This window comes from Mya arenaria, chromosome 15 (genome assembly GCF_026914265.1).
Source record: "Mya arenaria isolate MELC-2E11 chromosome 15, ASM2691426v1".
In the NCBI taxonomy this organism is placed as follows: domain Eukaryota; kingdom Metazoa; phylum Mollusca; class Bivalvia; order Myida; family Myidae; genus Mya; species Mya arenaria.
Window position 1 is genome coordinate 40,173,262 of NC_069136.1, and position 24,500 is coordinate 40,197,761.

At 36.6% G+C, this 24,500-nt stretch overlaps 1 protein-coding gene across 1 annotated transcript; it reads right to left on the reverse strand.

Annotated features, from left to right (window-relative positions):
* Positions 1-47: 47 nt before the first annotated feature.
* On the reverse strand, positions 48-23,698 carry LOC128219376 (uncharacterized; the record flags this gene model as incomplete). Its single annotated transcript, XM_052927185.1, has 19 exons — positions 48-630; positions 1,974-2,199; positions 5,511-5,690; positions 6,592-6,762; positions 7,669-7,858; positions 8,466-8,590; positions 9,451-9,489; positions 10,183-10,285; positions 12,567-12,605; positions 13,320-13,352; positions 13,945-13,989; positions 15,239-15,322; positions 16,571-16,660; positions 17,605-17,706; positions 18,226-18,327; positions 19,503-19,622; positions 20,651-20,719; positions 23,375-23,410; positions 23,666-23,698. Coding segments are annotated over 19 exons (1,932 nt in total), but the record flags the coding sequence as incomplete, so codon positions are not given.
* Positions 23,699-24,500: the final 802 nt, after the last annotated feature.

Genomic DNA, 24,500 nt, shown 5'->3' on the forward strand with positions numbered 1-24,500 from the left:
TCCACACTACTTTTGTTTTGCAATGGTTACTTAAAGAACTATCAAAGGAGGTTTTTGAAACAGTTTATTCCTTCATGATTGTTTTCATTGTAATAACAGGTAAACAAAAGAACTGAAACAATACATTGAGCAGGATAAGTTACATACAACACACAGAAACAAATAAACCCCTTAGCAACCCAAGATAACGAGTATTCATTAATATTTTCAATAATGAGTATTATAATTGACACCGTTTTTATGAAAATAAACACCGAACGAAAAAAAACTTTAAAAATGTGCAACGTTCACCATCACATTATATTCATGGTGCCTGTGAACGACTTCAGGATGAAATGATTATCTAGTGTTTATATTTGCAGCGTTTATCTAAAACAGATGGTTTCTATCGCGATGGGTTTGTTTATAAACACTTTTTAGTTCCTCCAAAAAGTCGTATTGTATACGAACTTTTTATAAATAAATTGAACAACCACCTTATATCATCATTTGCTACTAACACTCGCTGTCGATGGCGAAGTAGCTTGGTTATTCTCATCATAAGGGGCAACCACAGCCTCGTCAAACGTAGAAGGGCACAACTCTGTCCCTGGATTACCGTACTTTGTTATTATGTCGTAATCTTTGCACCTGGAAATATTATGAAGAATGAAACCTGCATGTTTATATAAAATAATTGTCATTTTTACTATTGACAATATTTACATGCTGTTTTTTTTCTTAACGTGATAGCATGAAGTCATTTACTTATTCAGCCTACATTATACAATATGGCACACGCCTTTAAAGCTGCACTCTCACAGATAGGACGTTTTGACAACTTTTTTATTTGTTGTCTTCGAACGAGCCAATTTTTGCGAAAATCCATGGAAACCAGTTATATAAGCCTGCTGACAAAAATAAGATCGCAGATTTTTATATTTAAGTTCAAAAATTGGTCTTACATCATTGGTTATGCAAATATTTGCTCTTTCCAAGACAAAAAAACGTTGTAAAATTGGTTTATCTGTGAGAGTGCAGCTTTAATAATTGTATGTTACCGATATTTCATACAAGGAATTTGAAAAGTGTTCCTCGTTTGAATAGTCAGAATGCGGATTTCTCGTATTAACTAACAGCACATGACACAAGAAAAATCAAAATAAGCTAACAAGAAAAAAAGTTGATGCATATCATCAAGTCGACGCAAAGAAAATCGAAGAAAAAATGTATGTAGATACCCAAAAAATGGTTATTATATCAATGATAATATTTTTTATGTTGGGTGTACATATGTCCGAAGGACACTATGGTTAATAATATTGTTACAATAGTTTAAGCCCGAGATTTTAGATATTCTGGGTGTGTGTGTGGGGGGGGGGGGTCAAGCTTATCCTCCGGTTAAAACTAAATTATACCAAAAATATACATACGTTTTTTTTGGAAGAATACATAGATTTCAATAGCATGAAATTCACCTTTTATTTGTACCGGCATATTATGTGAATTATATTTTATCTATTGTATAAGTTTTGTAATTTATTTCACTCATATGAGTATATAGAACGGGGATAAAAAATACTATATACTAAGAGGGAATTATTTGGAGTTCATACTTTCGAAAGACATTTTCAAAACAAACAAATAAGCTCAATGTATTTTTTTCAAAACTCACCATTTTTGCTGTCGCCAAGGGAGATTACTGCGTAGGATGTTAACAAACATAAAGGATATGTAATAGTACCGTGTAACCTTCATCTATTTGAGTTAGTCCCAATCGGAACACCTCGTCTTGTATCTATCTTAAAGCTTGCCGGAGATGGCAAGTTGTTATGATTGAGTTCGTATTTAAAATCAAAATTTTCAAAATGATAAGCAGGGCTATTATAATTTAAGTTTCAGGTATGAACTAGTCCCTTAGTTGGAATATTTCTAAAGTAATATCAAATAAAGTCGGCGCCCTTCTGGCCGCCGACTAATAAATCAAAACCTACCAGCCTAGTCTACACACTGCTTTCGAATTAGCTTTGTTAAAGTCATCACAGAGCGTTTTCTGATCGAGCTCGTACACGGCCGTCTTGTTGTACCGAAATATCGGTCGGTTGCCACGGAAACAGCGGGAAAACCGATAATAGTTACAGTCGGCTTTGTCAAGGGTCTGCAAGTGGTCAGATTTCTTCGTACAGTTGATGGTCCATTCAGATCCGATAGCTGTGCAGTCTGGAGAAAGAATAAGAAAACTATATATACAAGGCTGGGATTTTCTCTCTTGTGTGCTAACAAACCAAATCGAGATGTGCATGCCTTAAAGTGTCGGAATGTCAATAGAGGTTATGCACTAGTCAACTGTAACCAGCACCCCCCCCCCTCAGGTTCGGGGGTATATAGGGGATAGCCGGAGTAATGTGCCGTGTTTTTACCTTCCAGGTGGCCCCATATAGCGGGGAGTGGGCCTTACAAAGGGTCCCTGGGTGCAGGGGCGTTTGGCAGGGATTTTACCATCAGTTCGTCCCCTGCAGGTCGGTGTATTGACTCTATTAAACTTATACGCGTGTGGTATCTAAACGCAGCCAGACAATACCAAACACATACTCGTGTTGTGTTTACACGTAAGCAGCAAGCAACACATATCAAACCCATTTATACATGTGTGATTCCCACAAGCATGTAGCCCATATTAAAGACACACCTGTGTGGTGTCCGCACAAACGTAGCTCATGCTAAATCACTACTTATATGTTATTCACACGCACGCAGACCGTATTAAAACAGTACTCGTGATACTTATGTGTTGTTCACACGCACGCAGACCGTATTAAACCAGTACACGTGACACTAATGTGTTGTTCACACGCACGCAGACCGTATTAAACCAGTACTTGTGATACTTATGTGTTGTTCACACGCACTCAGACCGTATTAAACCAGAACTTGTGATACTTATGTGTTGTTCACACGCACGCAGACCGTATTAAACCAGTACTTGTGATACTTATGTGTTGTTCACACGCACGCAGACCGTATTAAACCAGTACTTGTGATATTAATGTGTTGTTCACACGCACGCAGACCGTATTAAACCAGTACTTGTGATACTTATGTGTTGTTCACACGCACGCAGACCGTATTAAACCAGTACTTGTGGTACTTATGTGTTGTTCACACGCACGCAGACCGTATTAAACCAGTACTTGTGATACTTATGTGTTGTTCACACGCACGCAGACCGTATTAAACCAGTACTTGTGATACTAATGTGTTGTTCACACGCACGCAGACCGTATTAAATCAGTACTTGTGATACTAATGTGTTGTTCACACGCACGCAGACCGTATTAAACCAGTACTTGTGATACTTATGTGTTGTTCACACGCACGCAGACCGTATTAAACCAGTACTTGTGATACTTATGTGTTGTTCACACGCACGCAGACCGTATTAAACCAGTACTTGTGATACTAATGTGTTGTTCACACGCACGCAGACCGTATTAAACCAGTACTTGTGATACTAATGTGTTGTTCACACGCACGCAGACCGTATTAAACCAGTACTTGTGAAGATAATGTGTTGTTCACACGCACGCAGACCGTATTAAACCAGTACTTGTGATACTTATGTTTTGTTCACACGCACGCAGACCGTATTAAACCAGTACTTGTGATACTAATGTGTTGTTCACACGCACGCAGACCGTATTAAACCAGTACACGTGACACTAATGTGTTGTTCACACGCACGCAGACCGTATTAAACCAGTACTTGTGATACTTATGTGTTGTTCACACGCACGCAGACCGTATTAAACCAGTACTTGTGATACTTATGTGTTGTTCACACGCACGCAGACCGTATTAAACCAGTACTTGTGATACTTATGTGTTGTTCACACGCACGCAGACCGTATTAAACCAGTACTTGTGATATTAGTGTGTTGTTCACACGCACGCAGACCGTATTAAACCAGTACTTGTGATACTAATGTGTTGTTCACACGCACGCAGACCGTATTAAACCAGTACTTGTGATATTTATGTGTTGTTCACACGCACGCAGACCGTATTAAACCAGTACTTGTGAAGATAATGTGTTGTTCACACGCACGCAGACCGTATTAAACCAGTACTCGTGATACTTATGTGTTGTTCACACGCACGCAGACCGTATTAAACCAGTACTCGTGATACTTATGTGTTGTTCACACGCACGCAGACCGTATTAAACCAGTACTCGTGATACTTATGTGTTGTTCACACGCACGCAGACCGTATTAAACCAGTACTTGTGATACTTATGTGTTGTTCACACGCACGCAGACCGTATTAAACCAGTACTTGTGATACTTATGTGTTGTTCACACGCACGCAGACCGTATTAAACCAGTACTTGTGATATTAGTGTGTTGTTCACACGCACGCAGACCGTATTAAACCAGTACTTGTGATACTAATGTGTTGTTCACACGCACGCAGACCGTATTAAACCAGTACTTGTGATATTTATGTGTTGTTCACACGCACGCAGACCGTATTAAACCAGTACTTGTGAAGATAATGTGTTGTTCACACGCACGCAGACCGTATTAAACCAGTACTCGTGATACTTATGTGTTGTTCACACGCACGCAGACCGTATTAAACCAGTACTCGTGATACTTATGTGTTGTTCACACGCACGCAGACCGTATTAAACCAGTACTTGTGATATTTATGTGTTGTTCACACGCACGCAGACCGTATTAAACCAGTACTTGTGAAGATAATGTGTTGTTCACACGCACGCAGACCGTATTAAACCAGTACTCGTGATACTTATGTGTTGTTCACACGCACGCAGACCGTATTAAACCAGTACTCGTGATACTTATGTGTTGTTCACACGCACGCAGACCGTATTAAACCAGTACTTGTGATACTAATGTGTTGTTCACACGCACGCAGACCGTATTAAACCAGTACTTGTGATACTTATGTGTTGTTCACACGCACGCAGACCGTATTAAAACAGTACTCGTGATACTTATGTGTTGTTCACACGCACGCAGACCGTATTAAACCAGTACTTGTGATACTTATGTGTTGTTCACACGCACGCAGACCGTATTAAACCAGTACTCGTAATACGTATGTGTTGTTCACACGCACGCAGACCGTATTAAACTAGTACTCGTAATACGTATGTGTTGTTCACACGCACGCAGACCGTATTAAACCAGTACTCGTGATACTTATGTGTTGTTCACACGCACGCAGACCGTATTAAACCAGTACTCGTGATACTTATGTGTTGTTCACACGCACGCAGACCGTATTAAACCAGTACTCGTAATACGTATGTGTTGTTCACACGCACGCAGACCGTATTAAACCACTACTTGTGATACTAATGTGTTGTTCACACGCACGCAGACCGTATTAAATCAGTACTTGTGATACTTATGTGTTGTTCACACGCACGCAGACCGTATTAAACCAGTACTCGTAATACGTATGTGTTGTTCACACGCACGCAGACCGTATTAAACCCATACTTGTGCTGTGTCCACACGCAGGCAGCTCCAGATAGCTCTCCTTGATGGCGTTGCTTTTTGTGTCGGTGAACCTGCAGCCGAGGGTGTGGTGGTCGTCCACTTCCGCTTCCGTAAACACCACTCTGCACTCCTGCGTCGAGCCGTTTGCATCGTCATACGACTGCTCACACTCGATCTTATCTGCATTAGGCAATGATGGAGAGTAGATATAGTTAGCAGGCACAAGGGAAGACAAATTCAACAAGGCTGGTATTTTATACCAACATAGTGATAAAAAAAAGTTTATGTTTATGCACCCGTCAATTGTAACCACGCCCCCCCCCCAGGTCCGGGGGTATACCGGGGATAGCCGGGTGACCGTGGTGGTTTTGTCATAGTGCCAAATTTAGCGGAGATTGGGCCTTATATAGAGTCTCTGGGGTGCGGGGGCATTTGGCCGGGGTTTAACCATCAGTTCGTCCCAGCCGGGCGGGGATTTTACCAGGGGTTGATACTTTAACACCTTTACTGACTTCCAAAAACTTTGTTTAGAAGGCAATCATTTGTTAGGACGAATTAGCAGCGCTACAGTTTTAAATGGTCCATTCTGTTTGCAAACAGTATCGAGGGTACGTTCCCAAACAAGTTTTTTGAAAGTCGAATACTTAATTAATAATGTATTGGGAATTGGGATTATTAGATATTGATTTGGATAATAATATCCTTTCATGTACCCATTTAGATAAACGAAAGTTTTCGGAAGAAATTTGAGCTTAATAAAAATACCTAAACGTAGGCATGGATTAAATAGAAGGTGAAGCTAGTGTGTAAATTATATTGAAAGGTTCACGTGTCCTGCTGGAAGTTAAAATATCTACAGTCGAACCCCGTTGGCTCGAACTCCCAGGGACCGGCGAAAGTACCTCGAGCCTCAGAAAATTCGAGCCAAGCGGGATTGTTAACCTTTAGTATAAAGAATTCGGTCCTTTACATATAGTTCGAGGCAACGAGGAATTCGAGCCAAACGAGTTCGAGCCAACGGGGTTCGACTCTATAGTATGACATTTCGGTGTCTCCAAGTAATGGTTGGAAATAAACATACGATTGAAGGTATTTTCCTCAGTTCTCGTCCTGCCAAAAAAGTCCACCTCGTAGTACGAGCAGTCTCCCTTTATGGTGCACGTGAAGTTGAACTGTGTGGTTTCGTTGTCACAGCCAAGATAGGGGTCCATCTTTCGAAGAACCTGTCGCGTCTCGCTTTTGATATCGGAACCTGAAATATCATCCTATTTTTAAAGGTAATACATATTGAATAGTTGACCAGGGTCGTAGATAGTCCAACAAGTATGCAGACTTGCGCTGCAATGTACTCAAGTGCATGTTCCCAGTTAAAAACAGTCTAAGAGGTGAATACTACATACTATTTCCACATATCTCCTAGTCATACTATATTATGAACATATTTGATGAAAGATGAATGGCATAATAAGGCGAAATAGCGTATATACAGTCGAAACCCGTTGGCTCGAACTCGCTTGGCTCGAATTCCTTGTTGGGTCGAACTTCGTTTTGAGGACCCATTTCTTTATACTGAAGGTTCACAATCCCGCTTGGTTCGAATTTTCCGACGCTCGAAGTATTTTCGCCGGTCCATAGGAGTTCGAGTTAACGGGGTTCGACTTAATGTAGTGGATTCAATCCATATGAAGTCATACATAAGCAAATATTGTAAACAATCGAAGAGTAGTTGACTTCTGCGAAGGATTTCGCTGTCTCAACATGAATAATTACACTTAAAGAGGCATTTTTCTCCAAAATAAGATTTACCAAAAATAATACAGATGTATTTGATATACCAAAACGGGTGATTAATGTCTAAAAAATGGTTCTTATGAAGGATAACGAGTTTAATTTGAAAGAAAAGTGCAGAAAACATCACAATGGTATTTATACCATATAAGTCTATAATAGATCACTGTAAATATTTTAGCACTCACCGATCATTTACTACTTTCGCGCTATTAAATACACCGTTCAAATCTTGTTATCAGTAAAAAGCATTTTTAATTGATGCATTATTTACTAAGTAGTTAATGGTGTATCACTCAAAATATATGTTTGCTATACAAGTGTATGTATTGATTTTGAATAAGAGTGTCACTTTAATAATAACACTCACTTTTGACAGTAATAGTGACGTCATGTTCTGGTGGGATATTTGTTCCGTTCAACTTCAGCTGTATCCGGTATTTGCCCTGCCGGCTGCACGTCATGTTTGGACCACGTTGTAGGAACAAAAGTCTCTGTGGGCTGTTCTCGGGGTAAAGAATATACTTGAGCTCATACTCCGATTCAGGGACTGTGACATTCTGTAAAATAGGTGAAAATATTCACATTATATTTCTTTAATACTTTTTGCAGAATAGTTACAGTCGAATCTCATTGGCATGAACTCCCAGGGACCGGGGAAAATACCTCGAGCCCCGAAAATTCGACCCAAGCGGAAATGTTTACATACAGTATAAATAAATCGGTCTTTAACATTCAGTTCGAGCCAACGAGGAATTCGAGCCAAGCAAAATCGGGCCAACGGGGACTGTACTTTATTTTATTTTTTTCAACTGGAGTATTCACATATTGTTCGTTCAACAAAAACTTCTTATCGCCAAATAGTATATGTGTAAGACTTAAACATAACTGAAAAAAACTTCTTAAAGCTGCACTCTCAGAGATTTACCCTCGGTAAAAACGGTAAATCTCTGAGAGTGCAGCTTTAAATATAAAAATCTGTGATCTATTTTTTTGTCAGCAGTCTTATACAACTGGTTTCGATGCATTTTCGAATGACTCGTTCCAAGACAAAATAGGTTGTCAAAATCATTTAATGCTTAATCTATGAGAGTACAGCTTAATCTAAAGTGGTATAAAGTAACACACATAAAAAGATCCGTCTTAAAACACGGTTCTTGATCTCACGTTTTTATCAACTAGAACCAATTCGTCAATGTTGGTAAATTCGCGTCTATAGGCGTGGTTAGTGTCAAAACTGCAGGTGAAGTTCAACTGCTCCCCGATAGCGATCTGACGAGATGGACACTCCACTGAAGAGGATTATTTTGTAATCTTATAAAAAGATAAAAAAAAAACATAATTTTTTTTTAAAAAAAACCACACACACATTCGTTAAGGATCGTATACATGTTTTCGAAAATAGATACTAACATATGAACGATCGCCATGTCCTGTTCTGAGAGGAGATACTACAGTGTGTGTTTACCACGTGATAAATTGCGTCATGAATGCTACGTCGGAAGGCAATATTTTGCTTCGAATGAAGACAAAGATAACTTCACTAGTTCTTCACCATTTTAGATGAAACATAGCGGAGTATACGCTTCTTACGGAGCCCCGCCTTCGGTCTTTTATGAGAGTTTGGTTTCTTCAAACACTTAGAAAATCCTTTTCACAATACGGCCGTCTAACGGAGCACTGTCAACACATTATTATGGAAACAGGTTTGTCGAAGCGTTTGAAGGGACTAATCACCTAATCAAGCTTCATTAATAAAACGAAGGCGGGTCTCTCAAAGCGGCATAGACAGCCGTTTATTTTATTTAAAATGGTGTATTAAAATGACAGTTATCTTTTATTTAAGTCTTCATTAAGTCTTTCATTTAAGTCTGCAACATGTTACCTCCCGACGTAGCATATATAACGTAATTTATCACGTGGTATACACCCATTGTACTAACATATGAACGATTATAAGTCACGTCACGCTAATTTGTTCATACTGTCCACTGCTGGCGAAAGTTAAATATAATCAAACAAGTTGTTACATGACGTTAATATGACGTTAACACATTCAATATATGAATGACTAGAATCCACTTAATATATCGTTTATGACGACCCCTCGGACTACTTTTCTCGAAATACCTTTTTATAAATTCAAACGTACCGTAGTCTACTGGATCTGGAAAACTTTGGCCAAGGGGAGCTGAAACATGAGCAATAACACAGAAATGATTCTTGATCTTGTAATAATACAAACCATACTTAATAGATTACTTTGCCATGATTTAGGATGAGATGTAAGTATTTTAACAAAGCGATAACAAAACTTTCAATCAATTGTGCTTGATTTTATTTTTAAGGCGCAAAAATTACAGATTGGTGCAAAAAATAAAGACAACAATAAAACATTATTGTGTTAAACTCGTTGATTGTTATGATAAAAACAAAAACAAAACTAATGAATTGTAAACATATTAAAAACAAAAACAGTATTGTTGGTGTTTTTCAATAAACAGCTAGGAGTCAATTCCCCAGTTAACATTTTTTTTTATCCGAGCACAAATCTTTTGTTTCTTGTTTTGTTTTTCATTGATATCAAATGTGTCAAACATTATAGCACATTAAAAATAAAACTAATTTGTTTGCTCAAATATATTGCGCCTTTAAGATAGAGATACTAAAGTTTCCGAGCAATCTTCAGATATATCAAAGCTTCATTTACAGACAACATAACATAACTAAACACAATTTATTTCGTTTTAAACAGTTCACAAACTATAAACAATGATATAAGTAAACAAAGATCCTTAATCGTTTATAATTTGTATGCATTTCGTATGCATATATTCGTATCAATCGGCCATATACATTGTTAACAAAATGCCAAAGTACATACTTGGGTCATCGTCTCGTCTGTACCTCCAGGCCAGCACGACAACAGCAGCGATCAGCAGCGCGACGACCAGGATGAACATGAGACACTTTCCCGCCATGCATCTCTGAGACAAGTAAAACATTTCATACATATCAATACCAGTGTGCGTATACCACGCGATAAACTACGCCATATATGCTTCATGGAAAGGCAGGCAACCTTTTGCTTAAAATGAAGACTTAAAACTAAGATCACTTTTCTTTTACTGCACGATTTTATATGAAACAAAGAGCAGTCTATGCCGCTTAAAGAGCCCCGCCTTCGTTTTATTACCGTTGTTTGATAAGTGATTAGTTTCATCGAACACTTCGACAAACCGGTTTCCAAAATAATGTTTTAACAGTGCTCCGTCAGACCGCCGTTCTGTGAAAAGGTTTGTCGAAGTGTTTTAAGAAACTAAACTCTCAATCAAAATTTGGTAAAATACCGGGATGCGGGCCTCTGTAAGTGTCGTGGACTGCGCAAGGTTTCATTTAAAATGGTGAACAGATAGTAAAGTTATCTTTGTTTAAAGTCTTCATTCGAAGCAAAATATTAGACGAAACAGTTTTGACGTAATTTATCACGTGGTATACACACACACTGAAAACTGACACTGATCGGTACTTAGTTGGCAATATCGTGTTTCAGAGATTAGTTGGCAATATCGTACTTCAGATACAGTATCAACACTAATAGCAGCAGCGGGCAGTAGCGTGTTTGCGAAAAAAGGAGATAATATGCGATGAACGTCTATGATAAATTTAGGGTTATCAAAAACAGTTTAAATTGACCATTGATACCTCAGGGATCTGTAAATGGCTTTAATTAAATGTGTCAAGTGTTATGCACCGGTCAATTGTAACCACGCCCCCCCCCCCCAGGTCTGGGGAATAGCGGGGGCTTTGACTTTCGGTCCAGCCAAGCCCGGGTAAAGACCTCGCCCTGCGGAGACGAACTGCTGGCAAAATCCCCGCCAAGTGCCCCCGTACCCCAGGGACCCTAGTTAAGGCCCATTCCCCACTGATTATATTGTAATAAAAAAGTCAGTTATTCGAAGAAGACAGACACTGGCCATTTTTTTTTTAAATTATCATACCATTAATCTAAAATAAAATTTACTAAATTCAAATGATTATAATCTATATGCTTGTCAGATCTCAAAAGTTATTTACCCGGAAAAAACCCACTTGTCCGGCTTAGTGACCACTAACTCACATGCGCCCAGGCCAGGAATCGAGCCATGGTCGCCTTCTGTTGGTAGCCTCGCTTCAATACCAATGCGACACGGGTTCGATTCCCGGCCTGGGCGCATTGGTGTGAAGCGAGGCGACCAACACTAGGCGACCCGGGCTCGATTCCCGAGAATCATTGTAAAATTAAATAAAGTTTAAACAAAGTGTTTTTTAAACTATTTTAAGTTTTTGTTTTGTTTAGAAATAGCGTTTTAGGGTAACACTAGAGCAATAGTGGCATGTCACATTCTGTAACAGTATTGCCCATTTTTGGATAAAAAATGGAGTGATGTCCCATTCTATTTTGGAATTTAAAATGGAGTTATGTCCCATTCTATAACCGCATTGCCCATTTTGGAATTAAAAATGGAGTTATGTCACATTCTATAACCGCATTGCCCATTTTGGAATTAAAAATGGAGTTATGTAACATTCTATAACCGCATTGCCCATTTTGGAATTAAAAATGGAGTTATGTCACATTCTATAACCGCATTGCCCATTTTGGAATTAGCAATGGAGTTATGTCACATTCTATAACCGCATTGCCCATTTTGGAATTAAAAATGGAGTTATGTCACATTCTATAACCGCATTGCCCATTTTGGAATTAAAAATGGAGTTATGTCACATTCTACAACACCATTGCCCATTTTGGAATTAGCAATGGAGTTATGTCACATTCTATAACCGCATTGCCCATTTTGGAATTAGCAATGGAGTTATGTCACATTCTATCACAGCATTGCCAATTTTGGAATTAAAAAATGGTGTTATGTCACATTCTATAACAGCATTGCCCATTTTGAACTTAAAAATGGTATTGTCATCATGTTTAGCGTCAAATTGACAAGGCTACAAGTGTTATCACTTAAATTAAACTACAGTACAAGTAGTTGGTTATATATAGAAATAAATAGTTAATATATGCAATATCAATATAAGATGTTCTATTTAAAAGCAATATGCTTTTTTAGAAATTCTCTCGCCGTATAATAGAATGTTACATGCATGTGACATACAGTTGACATACCAGTTTTATAGACTACCTAACTCGTAGTATGCAAAACTAACTTTAAATTAAAATAAAAAATTAAAAGACGGTGCAGGTAATATTTATAAAATATTTACCGATTTTTCTTTGACTTCACTTTCTGTTCGGGTTGGTTCCTGAAACAAAAATTCATCTATCTTCCGCACACTTTTATGCAAGTTGTCAAATGAATTTTGAACTATCTACTGTTTGTCATAAAGAGTAACTACTTATGTTACGGACGATGATGATGACGGGGGGAGAGACGGTGGATGATACGGGGTATGAGACGGGCAATGAGAAGGGGATTAGACAGAGAATGAGACGGAGATGGGATTGAGAATGAGACGAGGAATGTGACAGAAGATGAAACGATGGATGGGACGGAGGATGAGACGGAGAAAGAGACGGGGAATGAGACGGGGGATGTTGAGAAGAAGGATGAAACGGGGAATGAGGCGGAGGATTAGACGGGGAATAAGACGGGGAATGAGACGGAGTATGAGACGGGGAATGAGACGGGGTGAAAGGGGAATCAGACGGAGGGTGAGACTGGAAATGAGACGGAAATGAGACGGGGAATGAGACGGTGGATGAGACAGGGGATGAGAAGTGGGATGTGATGGAGAATGAGACGGGGACGAAACTGTTGATGAGATGGTTGATGAGACGGAGAATGAAACGGTGAATGAGACGGAGAATGAGACGGTGAATGAGACGGATAATGAGACGGAGAACCAGTCGGTGGATGAGACGGGGGATGAGACGGGTGATAAGACGGTGAAAGAGTCGGAGGATGAGACGGTGGAAGAGACGGAGGATGATGATAAATGTACACTTATTATTATTACCCTTAGTTCCACTTCATTTGGGTTCAAGGTGTCCTGAAAAACAAAATTACCACATCTTGTTCAAAGCATATTAAAATAATAACAACTATTTTAAGGTAATTGTTATATTTATTCATAAAAAGTTGATTAAAAAGGCGTATAATTCACACATTTAGACATGTGTGCTGTCCCGTTAATTAAACTGGAGTAGCACAACAATTAAACATCTTAATCACAGAAGCATTCGAAACGCTGTTGTTGTTTCATTAAAGATGCACTCCTACTCGAAAAAAGGATTTACCAGAGTTAAAGCAATTGTTTCAATATACCAAAAAGGATGAAAAAAACGGTTCTTCTTCTTATGAATGAAACCGAGTTTAGTTTGAAAATAAACAAAGTATTTCTACTTTAGCAGACTATAGTAGATCACGGTAAATCTTTTAGCATTCACCAATCATATAATATTTCTTGTGCTTTCTGCTACTAAATACACGGTTACATTCTTGTTATCAGTAATACATATTTTCCATAAATGCATTATTTAGTAAGTAGTAAAAGGTTTGTCACTCAAAATTTATGTTTGCAATACATGTGTATGTATTGATTTTGAATAAGAGTGTCACTTTAAATAATGACCATCTGTTACCTCATCAATTACTTCCCCAGCGATAACCTTCCTCATCGTTTGACCCTGAAAAAATAATTGGATATAATTTGCATTCGGTTATACAGACAAACTTGATCCATAGTCAACCGGGGCTGACACGTCTTTCTTCCCTTTTCTCGGTTATGTAACGCTGTAATGTCATTCGTCGTTGGTACATAGTCACTTTTCAATGCCTTATTATCCTCTATCACAGATTGAACGTTTTGACAACTTATTTATTTTTTGTCTTGGAACGAGCCAATTTTTGCGAAAATCCATTGAATCCAGTTAAATAAGAATGCTGACAAAAAATAGATCGCAGATTTTTATATTTAAGTTTAAAAAATGATGTTTTATGCATTGTTCTTAAACCGTTAGTTAGGCCATAAAACTTTTGTTTTCGAACAGAAATATGAAATTTTAATTTTACACAAAAATTTGCTCATTCCAAGACAAAACATAAAAATTTTGTAAAAATGGTAAATCTGTGAGAAATCAGCTTTAAACCTCGTTCAATAAAGGGAGTAAACTCTCACCTTATGAAGCCATAAAGAAGCCAAGAGGCAAGACATAGCTTACAAAAACGGGCGGGTGGGAGGAGTAAGGTGTTATCTTTATGTTCTAAATGTCTTAAACAATAGGCGTTTGAATAACAGAAAATTTGTTACAAGACAGTGTCGACGCTTTTGTTAATGGTCTGACCAAAATATCGTTAGATTGGACCGATTGTAAAGTTATCAACGTCGTTAAGGTCATCGCCAAATTCATGTGTATTAGTTTATTGTACAACATTACAGCAATCACTGTTGGTGGGATTTGGTACTGTCCATTTAAATAGTCTTTTAAATATTACCCCCACATAGAAGCATATTATAGCATAAATGTTATTGAATTGGTGGTGGTGGTGTTAGTAGTTTATACTCCGGATCCCGGCGTGAGCACATTGAAGGGTCCCAGAGTGACAGTTCAACCACCGCACAATTATCTTGGGCAGACTATCAGGCGGTTAACCAGTATTAGGTGCCTTCACCTCTGCAAGGAACTGACAACTTCTGTACATGCCAGGGGCAGAAGTACAGTGCGAATGGTCGTAGAAAGGATTTCATAATCAATCACAACAGAAGTAACCTGGGCCGCTGACGGAAAGGCCACCAGATGATTATCTCTGATTGGCTGACGGAAAGGTCACCAGATGATTATCTCCTTTTTTGCTGAACTTCGGGTCCTAATGGCAGAGCCTTTTATACGGTTTTACCGTATCGTGCAATACAGTCAGATTGGTTGATGTACTTACAATATCGCGGTGTCCACCTCTTGCTCCCAATGCTTGCGTGTGTATTTGCCTCGTTCCAACCGTCCTCGTACCATTAAAAGTCACCTTAAATTATATATGATCTTAATAACCTTTTGGTGTTTACATTTTGTGTGGGCCAATACCAATTGAGGATTCAAATTCTTTGTTTATTAATTCGTATATCGATTCTGACGTATGTATCAACAAACAACAAATTAGTTAGTGTCCAATTTTTACCATTTACAGAAAATTGAGAACTATTTTTCTGAAGATCGACAAAATTGAAATCTGACATATATGTAGATTAAGTCTTAAAGGCCTAGTTTTTTTGCCTTCTATAAGTGACCCCACCCCCACCGCCCCCCCCCCCCAAAAAAAATCAACTGTGTATAGTACACAAACTCTGTTTATTGATCTTAATCTACTTGCCTTGTTCCCTCTTATCAGATCTCGGATCTGAGTATCCTGCTATGCAGTTTTCGAAGTTTTATTTTAGAAAGGGACCCTTAATGGCCCTGAGCTTCAACAATATACAAGTGGATGGGGAACACCAAATATTTAATCATTTGAACACAAATAAAGAGGTTGTTAAAAATTCGTTAGCAACCTTACACTAACGCGTTCATACATAATAAATTGGTGTTTGTGTCAAAATGTTTCACATTATCCAGGGATTATTTTTAATTAACGTAAACCGGACAAAATAAAATAAAAACAATGCAAATGTATTTCTTCAAATACTAGAATAAACTATCATCACCGATGCAAATGAAATGTTGATAGAATTGAGGCAAGCGATATGGCATCTTAAGCGATTACTATATATGTAGAACTTCTGCTTTAAAACATAATTTTTTATTAAATTATATTTGAGTTATCTTTCTGTAAATATGTTTTTAACTTTAAAGCTGCACTCTCACAGATTTACCGTTTCTACAACTTTTTTTTATTTTTTGTCTTGGAAAGAACTTTTTTTTGCGTAAATATCTGCAAACAATGATAAAAGATTGCTGACAAAAAATCAGATCGCAGATTTTCATATTTCCGTTCGCAAATTAATGTTTTATGGCTTAAACCGCTACTAACGATTTAAGAAAAAAAATGCATAAAACATCTATTTGAACATGAATAAAAAAATCTGCGATCTATTTTTGTCAGCAGTCTTATATAACTGGTCATCATGCATTTTCTTAAAAATCAGCTCGTTCCAAGACAAAAAATATAAAAAGTTGTCAAAACATTCAATCTGTGAGAGTGCAGCTTTGAATGCACCACCACATGTATGAAATGATAAAATAAATGATATTGAGATAATAACATGGTCATTCTCACCTCATCTGGTGTTTGTTCCCGGTCTATGTTGGGGATAATGTGTACAGAATGGTTGTTTGTAGCCGCCGCCATCCCGTTATCTTCCGAGTTCTGTAAGTACAGTATCATGACGTGAATAAAGATTATGGTTGGAATGAGTTGTAGTCGTCTCTGCCACACGAGGATATATATACTATACACAGTATGTGTATACCACTTGATAAAGTGTGTCTTAAATGCTACGTCGCAAGGCAATATTTTGCTTTGAAAGAAGACTTTAAACAAAGATAACTTCACTATTTTTTCACCATTTTAAATAAAACATAACGCAGTATACGCCGCTTACGGAGCCCGGCCTTCGGTCTTTAACCAGAGTTTGATTGCGAGTTTAGTTTCTAAAAACACTTCAAAAAACCTTTTCACAATACGGCCGTCTGACGGAGCACTGTCAAAACATTATTTCGGTAACACGTTTGATAAAACAAATCACCTTATGAAACTTCGGTAATAAAACGAAGACGAGGCTCTTTGAACGACATAGACTGCCCTTTGTTTTATTTAAAATGGTGTAGTATAAGAAAAGTTATCTTTGATTTAAGTCTTCATTTTAAGCCAAAAAATATTGCCTTCCGACGTAGCATATATGACGTAATATATCACGTGGTATACACACACTGTACATATCTATGTATTTTGTGTTTAATCTAACAATTCAATTATTTTTCTAATGATCGTCGGAATGCTAGTTAGAAATCCATACACGAGTTTACAGGTGGAGTTAACGAAAAATGCTTCAGACAATGCATGTTTAATGTGTTAACATTAGGATTGAGTCATGTCCGATGTGCCCTGAAAATGTCATTCTTAAGACAGCAAATCAAATATTTGTATTCTACGTTAAGCTAGATGGTTTCACAAATAAACCATATATGAGACACTGTTGTAATCAATGAACCATCGTTGACATATTGATGTTTGTTCCTTTTATTGGTGGAGCATTATTTAATGATATGCCGTGGTATCCGTATTAATCATGTGCCGCGTGATGCCCGTACCCATTTCCGTGCTGAAAGCATGGGTTCCTGGAATGTGGTTTTTCGCTTCGTCTCGGGCGACTCCTGGATCAGTGGTGACTGTCTGGACCCTAGTGGAGAATCCTGGAAACCATGAACCAAAATGGTGTATTATAAGAAAAGTTATCTTTGATTTAAGTCTTTATTTTAAGCAAAATGTTGCCTTCCGACGTAGCATATATGACGTAATATATCACGTGGTATACACACACTGTACATATCTATGTATTTTGTGTTTAATCTAACAATTCAAATATTTTTCAAATGATCGTCGGAATGCTAGTTAGAAATCCATACACGAGTTTACAGGTGGAGTTAACGAAAACATGTATTATAGTTAACAAAATATGCTTCAGACAATGCATGTTTAATGTGTTAACATTAGGATTGAGTCATGTCCGATGTGCCCTGAAAATGTCATTCTTAAGACAGCAAATCAAATATTTGTATTCTACGTTAAGCTAGATGGTTTCACAAATAAACCATATGAGGAACTGTTGTAATCAATGAACCATCGTTGACATCTTGATGTTTATTGGTGGAGCATTATTTAATGATATGCCGTGGTATCCGTATTAATCATGTGCCGCGTGATACCCGTACCCAGTTCCGTGCTGAAAGCATGGGTTCCTGGAATGTGGTTTTTCGCTTCGTCTCGGGCGACTCCTGGATCAGTGGTGACTGTCTGGACCCTAGTGGAGAATCCTGGAAGCCATGAACCGAAATATATCACAGGGCAAATAAGAGTAATGTAATGGAGTCTTCATGGGGAAAGAAGATTCGAAGTAAATACGACCGGGGGCCATGATTACGAACAGTCTCAAGTCCTAGTCTAGACTCAGACTCAGAAAATCATTTTTATAAAGGAACAAAAAATCATATTTATTTCATTTCTTTTAGAAAAAAATGTATGTTAACAAAGGTAAAACATTCAAATATTAATATATTTCAGTAAATTTAACCATCGATACTCTGATAGAAGGAAAGTAACAATGAAATGAAGTTTTGCCATAATGAGTTTTGAGTCTGAACTCAGACTTGAGACTGTTCGTCACTGCCCCTGGCCACGTAAATAATATCACGAATATACTTAAGTCAAATCTCAATCTCAACTCATTTTACCAGATAAAAGCATAGTGTGGTTTAAAAATGTGTAAAGATTAAAAAAATCAATAATTGTTGATGTCATAAATTATGGTAAAATAAGTTGCGATTGAGATTGAGATTTGACTTCGGTATTTTCGTGATATTGGGACCTGGGCATTTTCGTCCATCAACATTTAACATTATGGCTAATTCAACAATTGGAGATTTCATTTATATAAGGGTCAGGTGTCAAAGGGGCATTAAACTTGCGTCCATGTATGTTAAGAGATATTGATGACAAAGGCGTTTAAGAACAAACAAAAATGAACAATGCTATCATAATTTGATAACATATTAATTAAAGTACACTCAAATGTCAAACAAGCCACCGAGAAATCGCGCCTCTGATAAATTTTAAGCTTATACGCCATGCCTTAGAATGCATTCAGTGCAGACCATGGCATTTAGGATTAAGTTCAGAGTCTAATCGAGGCTAATTATTTCAAAGCGGAGAAAGTGGAAAATTGTTGGTTGTCCGGTTAGCGGTTAGTGCACTCGCTTCTTACCTAGGCGACCCGGGTTCGATTCCAGGCCTGGATGCATGTGAGTTTGGTTTGTGGTCACCAAGTCGGACAAGTGGGTTTCTTTTGTGTACCCCGGTTTCCCCCACAACACAAGACCATCGTGCCATCGATAGTGATTAATATAAGTTGCAATAGCTTGTTTCACAATCGTTGTATAATAAATAAGTTTAAGAATTAAATTAAATTAAATCAATTACAGTGAAATTTTACCTTAATGCTGATAAATGATGTACGATTGTTGGCGTCATCTGCCTGTGACAGCTCCCGAAAACTGCTGGTGACGCTTTCGCTTTCCGCGCCCTCTTTCCCGCGCAGCTCGGCTTTTTCTCTCTGGAAAATATCGTTTTGCATCGCTTTAGCTTTTGTTTATTTTTGTGTGGGAATAGTTGGTAAATAATGCGAAGCCACCTCCCTAGAATGCCAAACTCGCGAAAATAGAATCCACCGAGTGCCAGCGGTTAAGGTGATTTGTGAAATCCTGGTCCTTGAAATACCGAGTCATGTACCAATATCGCGGCTTTTGCACCGTGCATTTAGCGCTGGGGCCGGTATTCATAAAACATCTAGGGGCCGATCTCTCGAAATTTCTTAAGTCTATTATAACATGACTAAGCTGAGCTAACTATTTTTGTTCTGCTCTAAGTTTGGAAATAGTTACTTTTATGGAAGTATTATGACTGTTTATTTAAGTTTTCAGTCTGATGATCACAAAAAAATAAGTTTTATTTATCAAAATCAGGTTAATGTAAGAAATTTTGCAAACTGAAATAAGCTACTTAAGTCTGTTAAGCTTAAGATGTTTCGAAGGCCTTAGCTCATTTCCAAGCTAAAGTCATTTTTCGAAGTAAAGTTTATCACTGGTTATTTGATATAAAACTTTATAATATCTGAAATGCTTTATATTTTATTAATGTTTATGGATAAACATACTTTTCTTCTCAAATCACTAGTACCTTTCTTTTAATTTGACTATGACCATTTTAAGAAATTGACTAAAAATAAGAAATAACTTGACATGTTTGATGAATACCGGCCCAGTATTGTAAGACAGTGAAAAATATTTTATCATTATTTTGAGATCTCATACGACTTGCTGGATTTTCTGCTTAGGAGTGGTATTCAATATTCACCTTAAGTAATTCTTATGGCCATACATCATTGACTACATTCACTCTATTGGCCAGTTATTTGTAACAAGCAATCCGATTAGCTACATCGTTCTTAGATTTAATTTAGACCAGTATTGAATACCAGTCCATGTCTAGACAAATAGGTAAGGGTGACATTATGACTGAGACTTTAGTATTTTGGAGACCAACATAGTTATGTATGTTCGCTTCACTGCTAGTCCTACCCACCTGTAATTTCAGTATGTGCAGTGTATCACGTAAGCGGAGGGCATCGTCCGGAGTGCCGGTGTACTTTCCCTGGAACGGTATAGCGCCTATCAAACCTTGGTCACCATTGAAGAATCACGTGATTATCGCTATTGCATGTATGTAATATACACTCATTGCCGATATAAATCCGTCTTTCTATCTAACTGTATTTATTTCCATTATACAGTTGTTTCACCACTGTCGAGGGGCGATAAAAATATACGTATAACCTTAAAAACTATTCTAGGAATTTATTTCTTAACTATTAACACATATTTCAAACTATTTCAAGCATGTACGCAGGTATAAAAACGTTACAGGGCAAATATCCATTATTCACCCCTTGTATACGTGTAATTCTCAATCATGCCATCCATATTAATATAAAATAAGGAAAAGCAAAATAAACGAAAATATGTTTTAATTGTAGTATGTATTCAAGAAAACGAAACTAAGGTAAATGTTAAAGTGACACTCCTATTCAAAAATCAAAACATACACATGTATAACATACATACATTTTGACTGATAAAACTTTAAATATCTACTGAATAATGTTTTTAGCGAAATTATTTATTACTGATAACAAGATTGTTACTGTGTATTTAATAGCTGAATATGCAAAAATATTAAATGATTGGTGAATGCTAAAAGATTTATGTGATCAACTATTGTCTCATAAGGTAGAAATACGGTGTTTTATGCATATTTCTTTCAAATTCAACTCGGTATCCTTCATAAGAGCCATTGTTTTCGACATTAATTCATCCTTTTTGGTATTTTAAAACAATTGTTATAATTAAGATACATCTTATAAGGGAGTAAGAGTGCATCTTTAAATAATCCATAACGTCAATTCATATAGAGGTCGAATGTTATTTTATTATTATATATATATAATGCACACCTTAGTTTAACAGTATGTCCCACACTTAATAAATATTAAATATTATATATTATAATTTAAACTATGAATACTATATTAATAACAATAGTATGACGGATATTTCAAAACCACACGTAAAGTATTCTTTTCAATAAGAGTATTCAACATTCTACCACAATGACGAGGTATCCGCTTTCCACCGATCATTGCCACGCTTGGATAATGAAAGGTCTGAATGTTCTACATACATAGGGCTTACCCGATTCAGCTGACAAAACTCATATCGCACTTCAGGTTTTAACTCTTCACGCTTACTTGTGTCTGTTTAAGAGGATATTTCAGTCATAAAATGCATTTTTCTCTTCTCTCGAGAGTATTTAAAGCTGCACTCTCACAGATTTACCATTTTTACAATTTATTTATTTTTTTGTCTTGGAAAGGGCATATTTTTGCATAAATATCTGTACACCAATGATATAAGACTGCTGACAAAAGATCAGATCACAGATTTTCATATTTGCGTTCGAAAATTAATGTTTTATGACTAAAAGTGTAACGAACAGTTTTAGAAAAATGCATAAAACATCAATTTTTGAACTAAAATATGAAAATCTGCGATCTGATTTTTTGTCAGCAGTCTTATACCACTGGTTTCCCTGCATTTTCGCATAAATTGCCTCATTCCAAGACAAAAAAGTGTTAAACGTTTAATCTGTGAGAGAACAGCTTTAAAATGATTTTGCAGTCATAAAATGCATTTTTCTCTTCTCTCGATAGTATTTTAAAGGGAGATAGAATCCAAAGTTCAAATTAGAGGTCTATGTTTAAAATCGTTCAATGGTTTGACAGAAAATGCTCTTTTTGTCGTAAAGATTTAATAACCCGCAGCCGGAATTGTTTTAATTAAGCATGGAAATATAACACTTTATTTAAATGAGTGTCTGTGATTTGCTTCTTTTTTAAAAAAAAAAAAAAATTGTCTTGGAATGTAGAAATTTATGCGAAATTGCATGGAAACCAGTGTTATAAGACTGCTGACAAAAGATCAGATCACAGGTTTTCATATTTCCGTTCGAAAATTAATCTTTTATGGCTAAAAGTGTAACTAACAGTTTAAGAAAAATGCATAAAACATCCATTTTTGATAGCAGACGCTAGTTGACATTAGAAGTTTCATAAGACTAGCCTTTAATATTTAAAAATGCAAAACGCTATTTAAAGCCTTGAATAACTTTCCGAGTTACAGTTTGGTATTTGTTAATAATAATAATAATAATAATAATAATAATAATAATAATAATAATAATAATACCATTACCACAAACCCCACCACCTCCACCACCGCCACCGCGACCGCGACCGCTACCACTACCACTACTTCTTCTTCTACTACTACTACTACTACTACTACTACTACTACTACTACTACTACTACTACTACTACTACTACTACTACTACTACTACTACTACTACTACTACTACTACTACCACTACTACCACTACTATCACTACTACCACTACTACTACTACTACTACTACTACTACTACTACTACTACTACTACGACTACTACTACTACTACTACTACTACTACTACTACTACTACTACTACTACTACTACTACTACTACTACTACTACTACTACTACTACCACTACTACCACTACTATCACTACTACCACTACTACTACTACTACTACTACTGATAATAATGACAAAAACAATAATGACAGCACACGGCATTAAGAAAAAAATCTGTGAGGTATTCCCTTAAGCATAAAATTGATCATTTATTTCAAATAAATGGAAATAACTTACAGTGTTAATGGAAGACGCGCTGCTGTTATACGATTCCTGAAAGCGGATCATGACTTTATTTTCATGTGAAGTCAATGTTAAAATAAACACGTCGTCACCTTTTTCATTGCCGATTATAATTTATTTGCACTTCAACCAAATTTAATATCAATTAATTGTAGTTAAACAGTCATGTCCTTGTATACATATTTTACATGCGGAGTCCACTAGTATAGTTAACTTGTTTTGTATAGAAGACAACGCGGAACAATTTTTAAAGATATAACGACTTAACTGTAATACTATACTTGCCTTTGATACTCTATCCTTATACACAATACGTTTTATTATATTATTTAAGATTTAAGAAATAAACCGAGTGTATCGTTGCAGTATCGAGCTTAAATATCGACCAGGAAGTGTTCATGTATACGAGTATAAGGATATACATATTATTGACCTTGAAAACTCATGAAGCAGGGAATAATTTGAAAGCTCATTCAAGTATTATTGACTTTCTAGTTAAAAGTCGCCTTGAAAAAATCTTATATTTTGCATGTTTGCGGTTTATGTAATGCAAGGTATTTCCAATATCTATATGAAATGTACCATTGTGTGCTAAATTTCAACCCAAGACAAAATATGTGACTATTTGCCATGAACGAACAAATGTGTTCCAATATACGTATGGTGATTCAAATAAGCATGGTTGTATCCAGTGTCTATCAATATTAATAATTTTATTCTTGTTTTAGGGAGAGATTATTTGAATTATTTACTCAACACTGGAAAATGATATAACACATCGAGTTCACTAGTGTTATATAAAGAAATTGAAACTTTTATTCATATGTCAGCTTATATAGAAAACAATGTATAGCTACATGTATAAACTTAGGAATATTGTCACTAGCTCACACGTTAAAAGTTAAAGAGGTAGATATGTAAATAGTAAAAGAAATGAACGTACATATGTTCTATGTACTAAAATGATATTAAAGATGAATAAAAATGTTTTGATTTGTTCATTATATATTGACACAAGAAAAATATACATTAAATAATAAATGTTATAAAGCAGTATTGAGTATGTTAAAATTTATAGAATTTTTAATCTCTGAAAATACTGCATGTCCCAGATAACTAG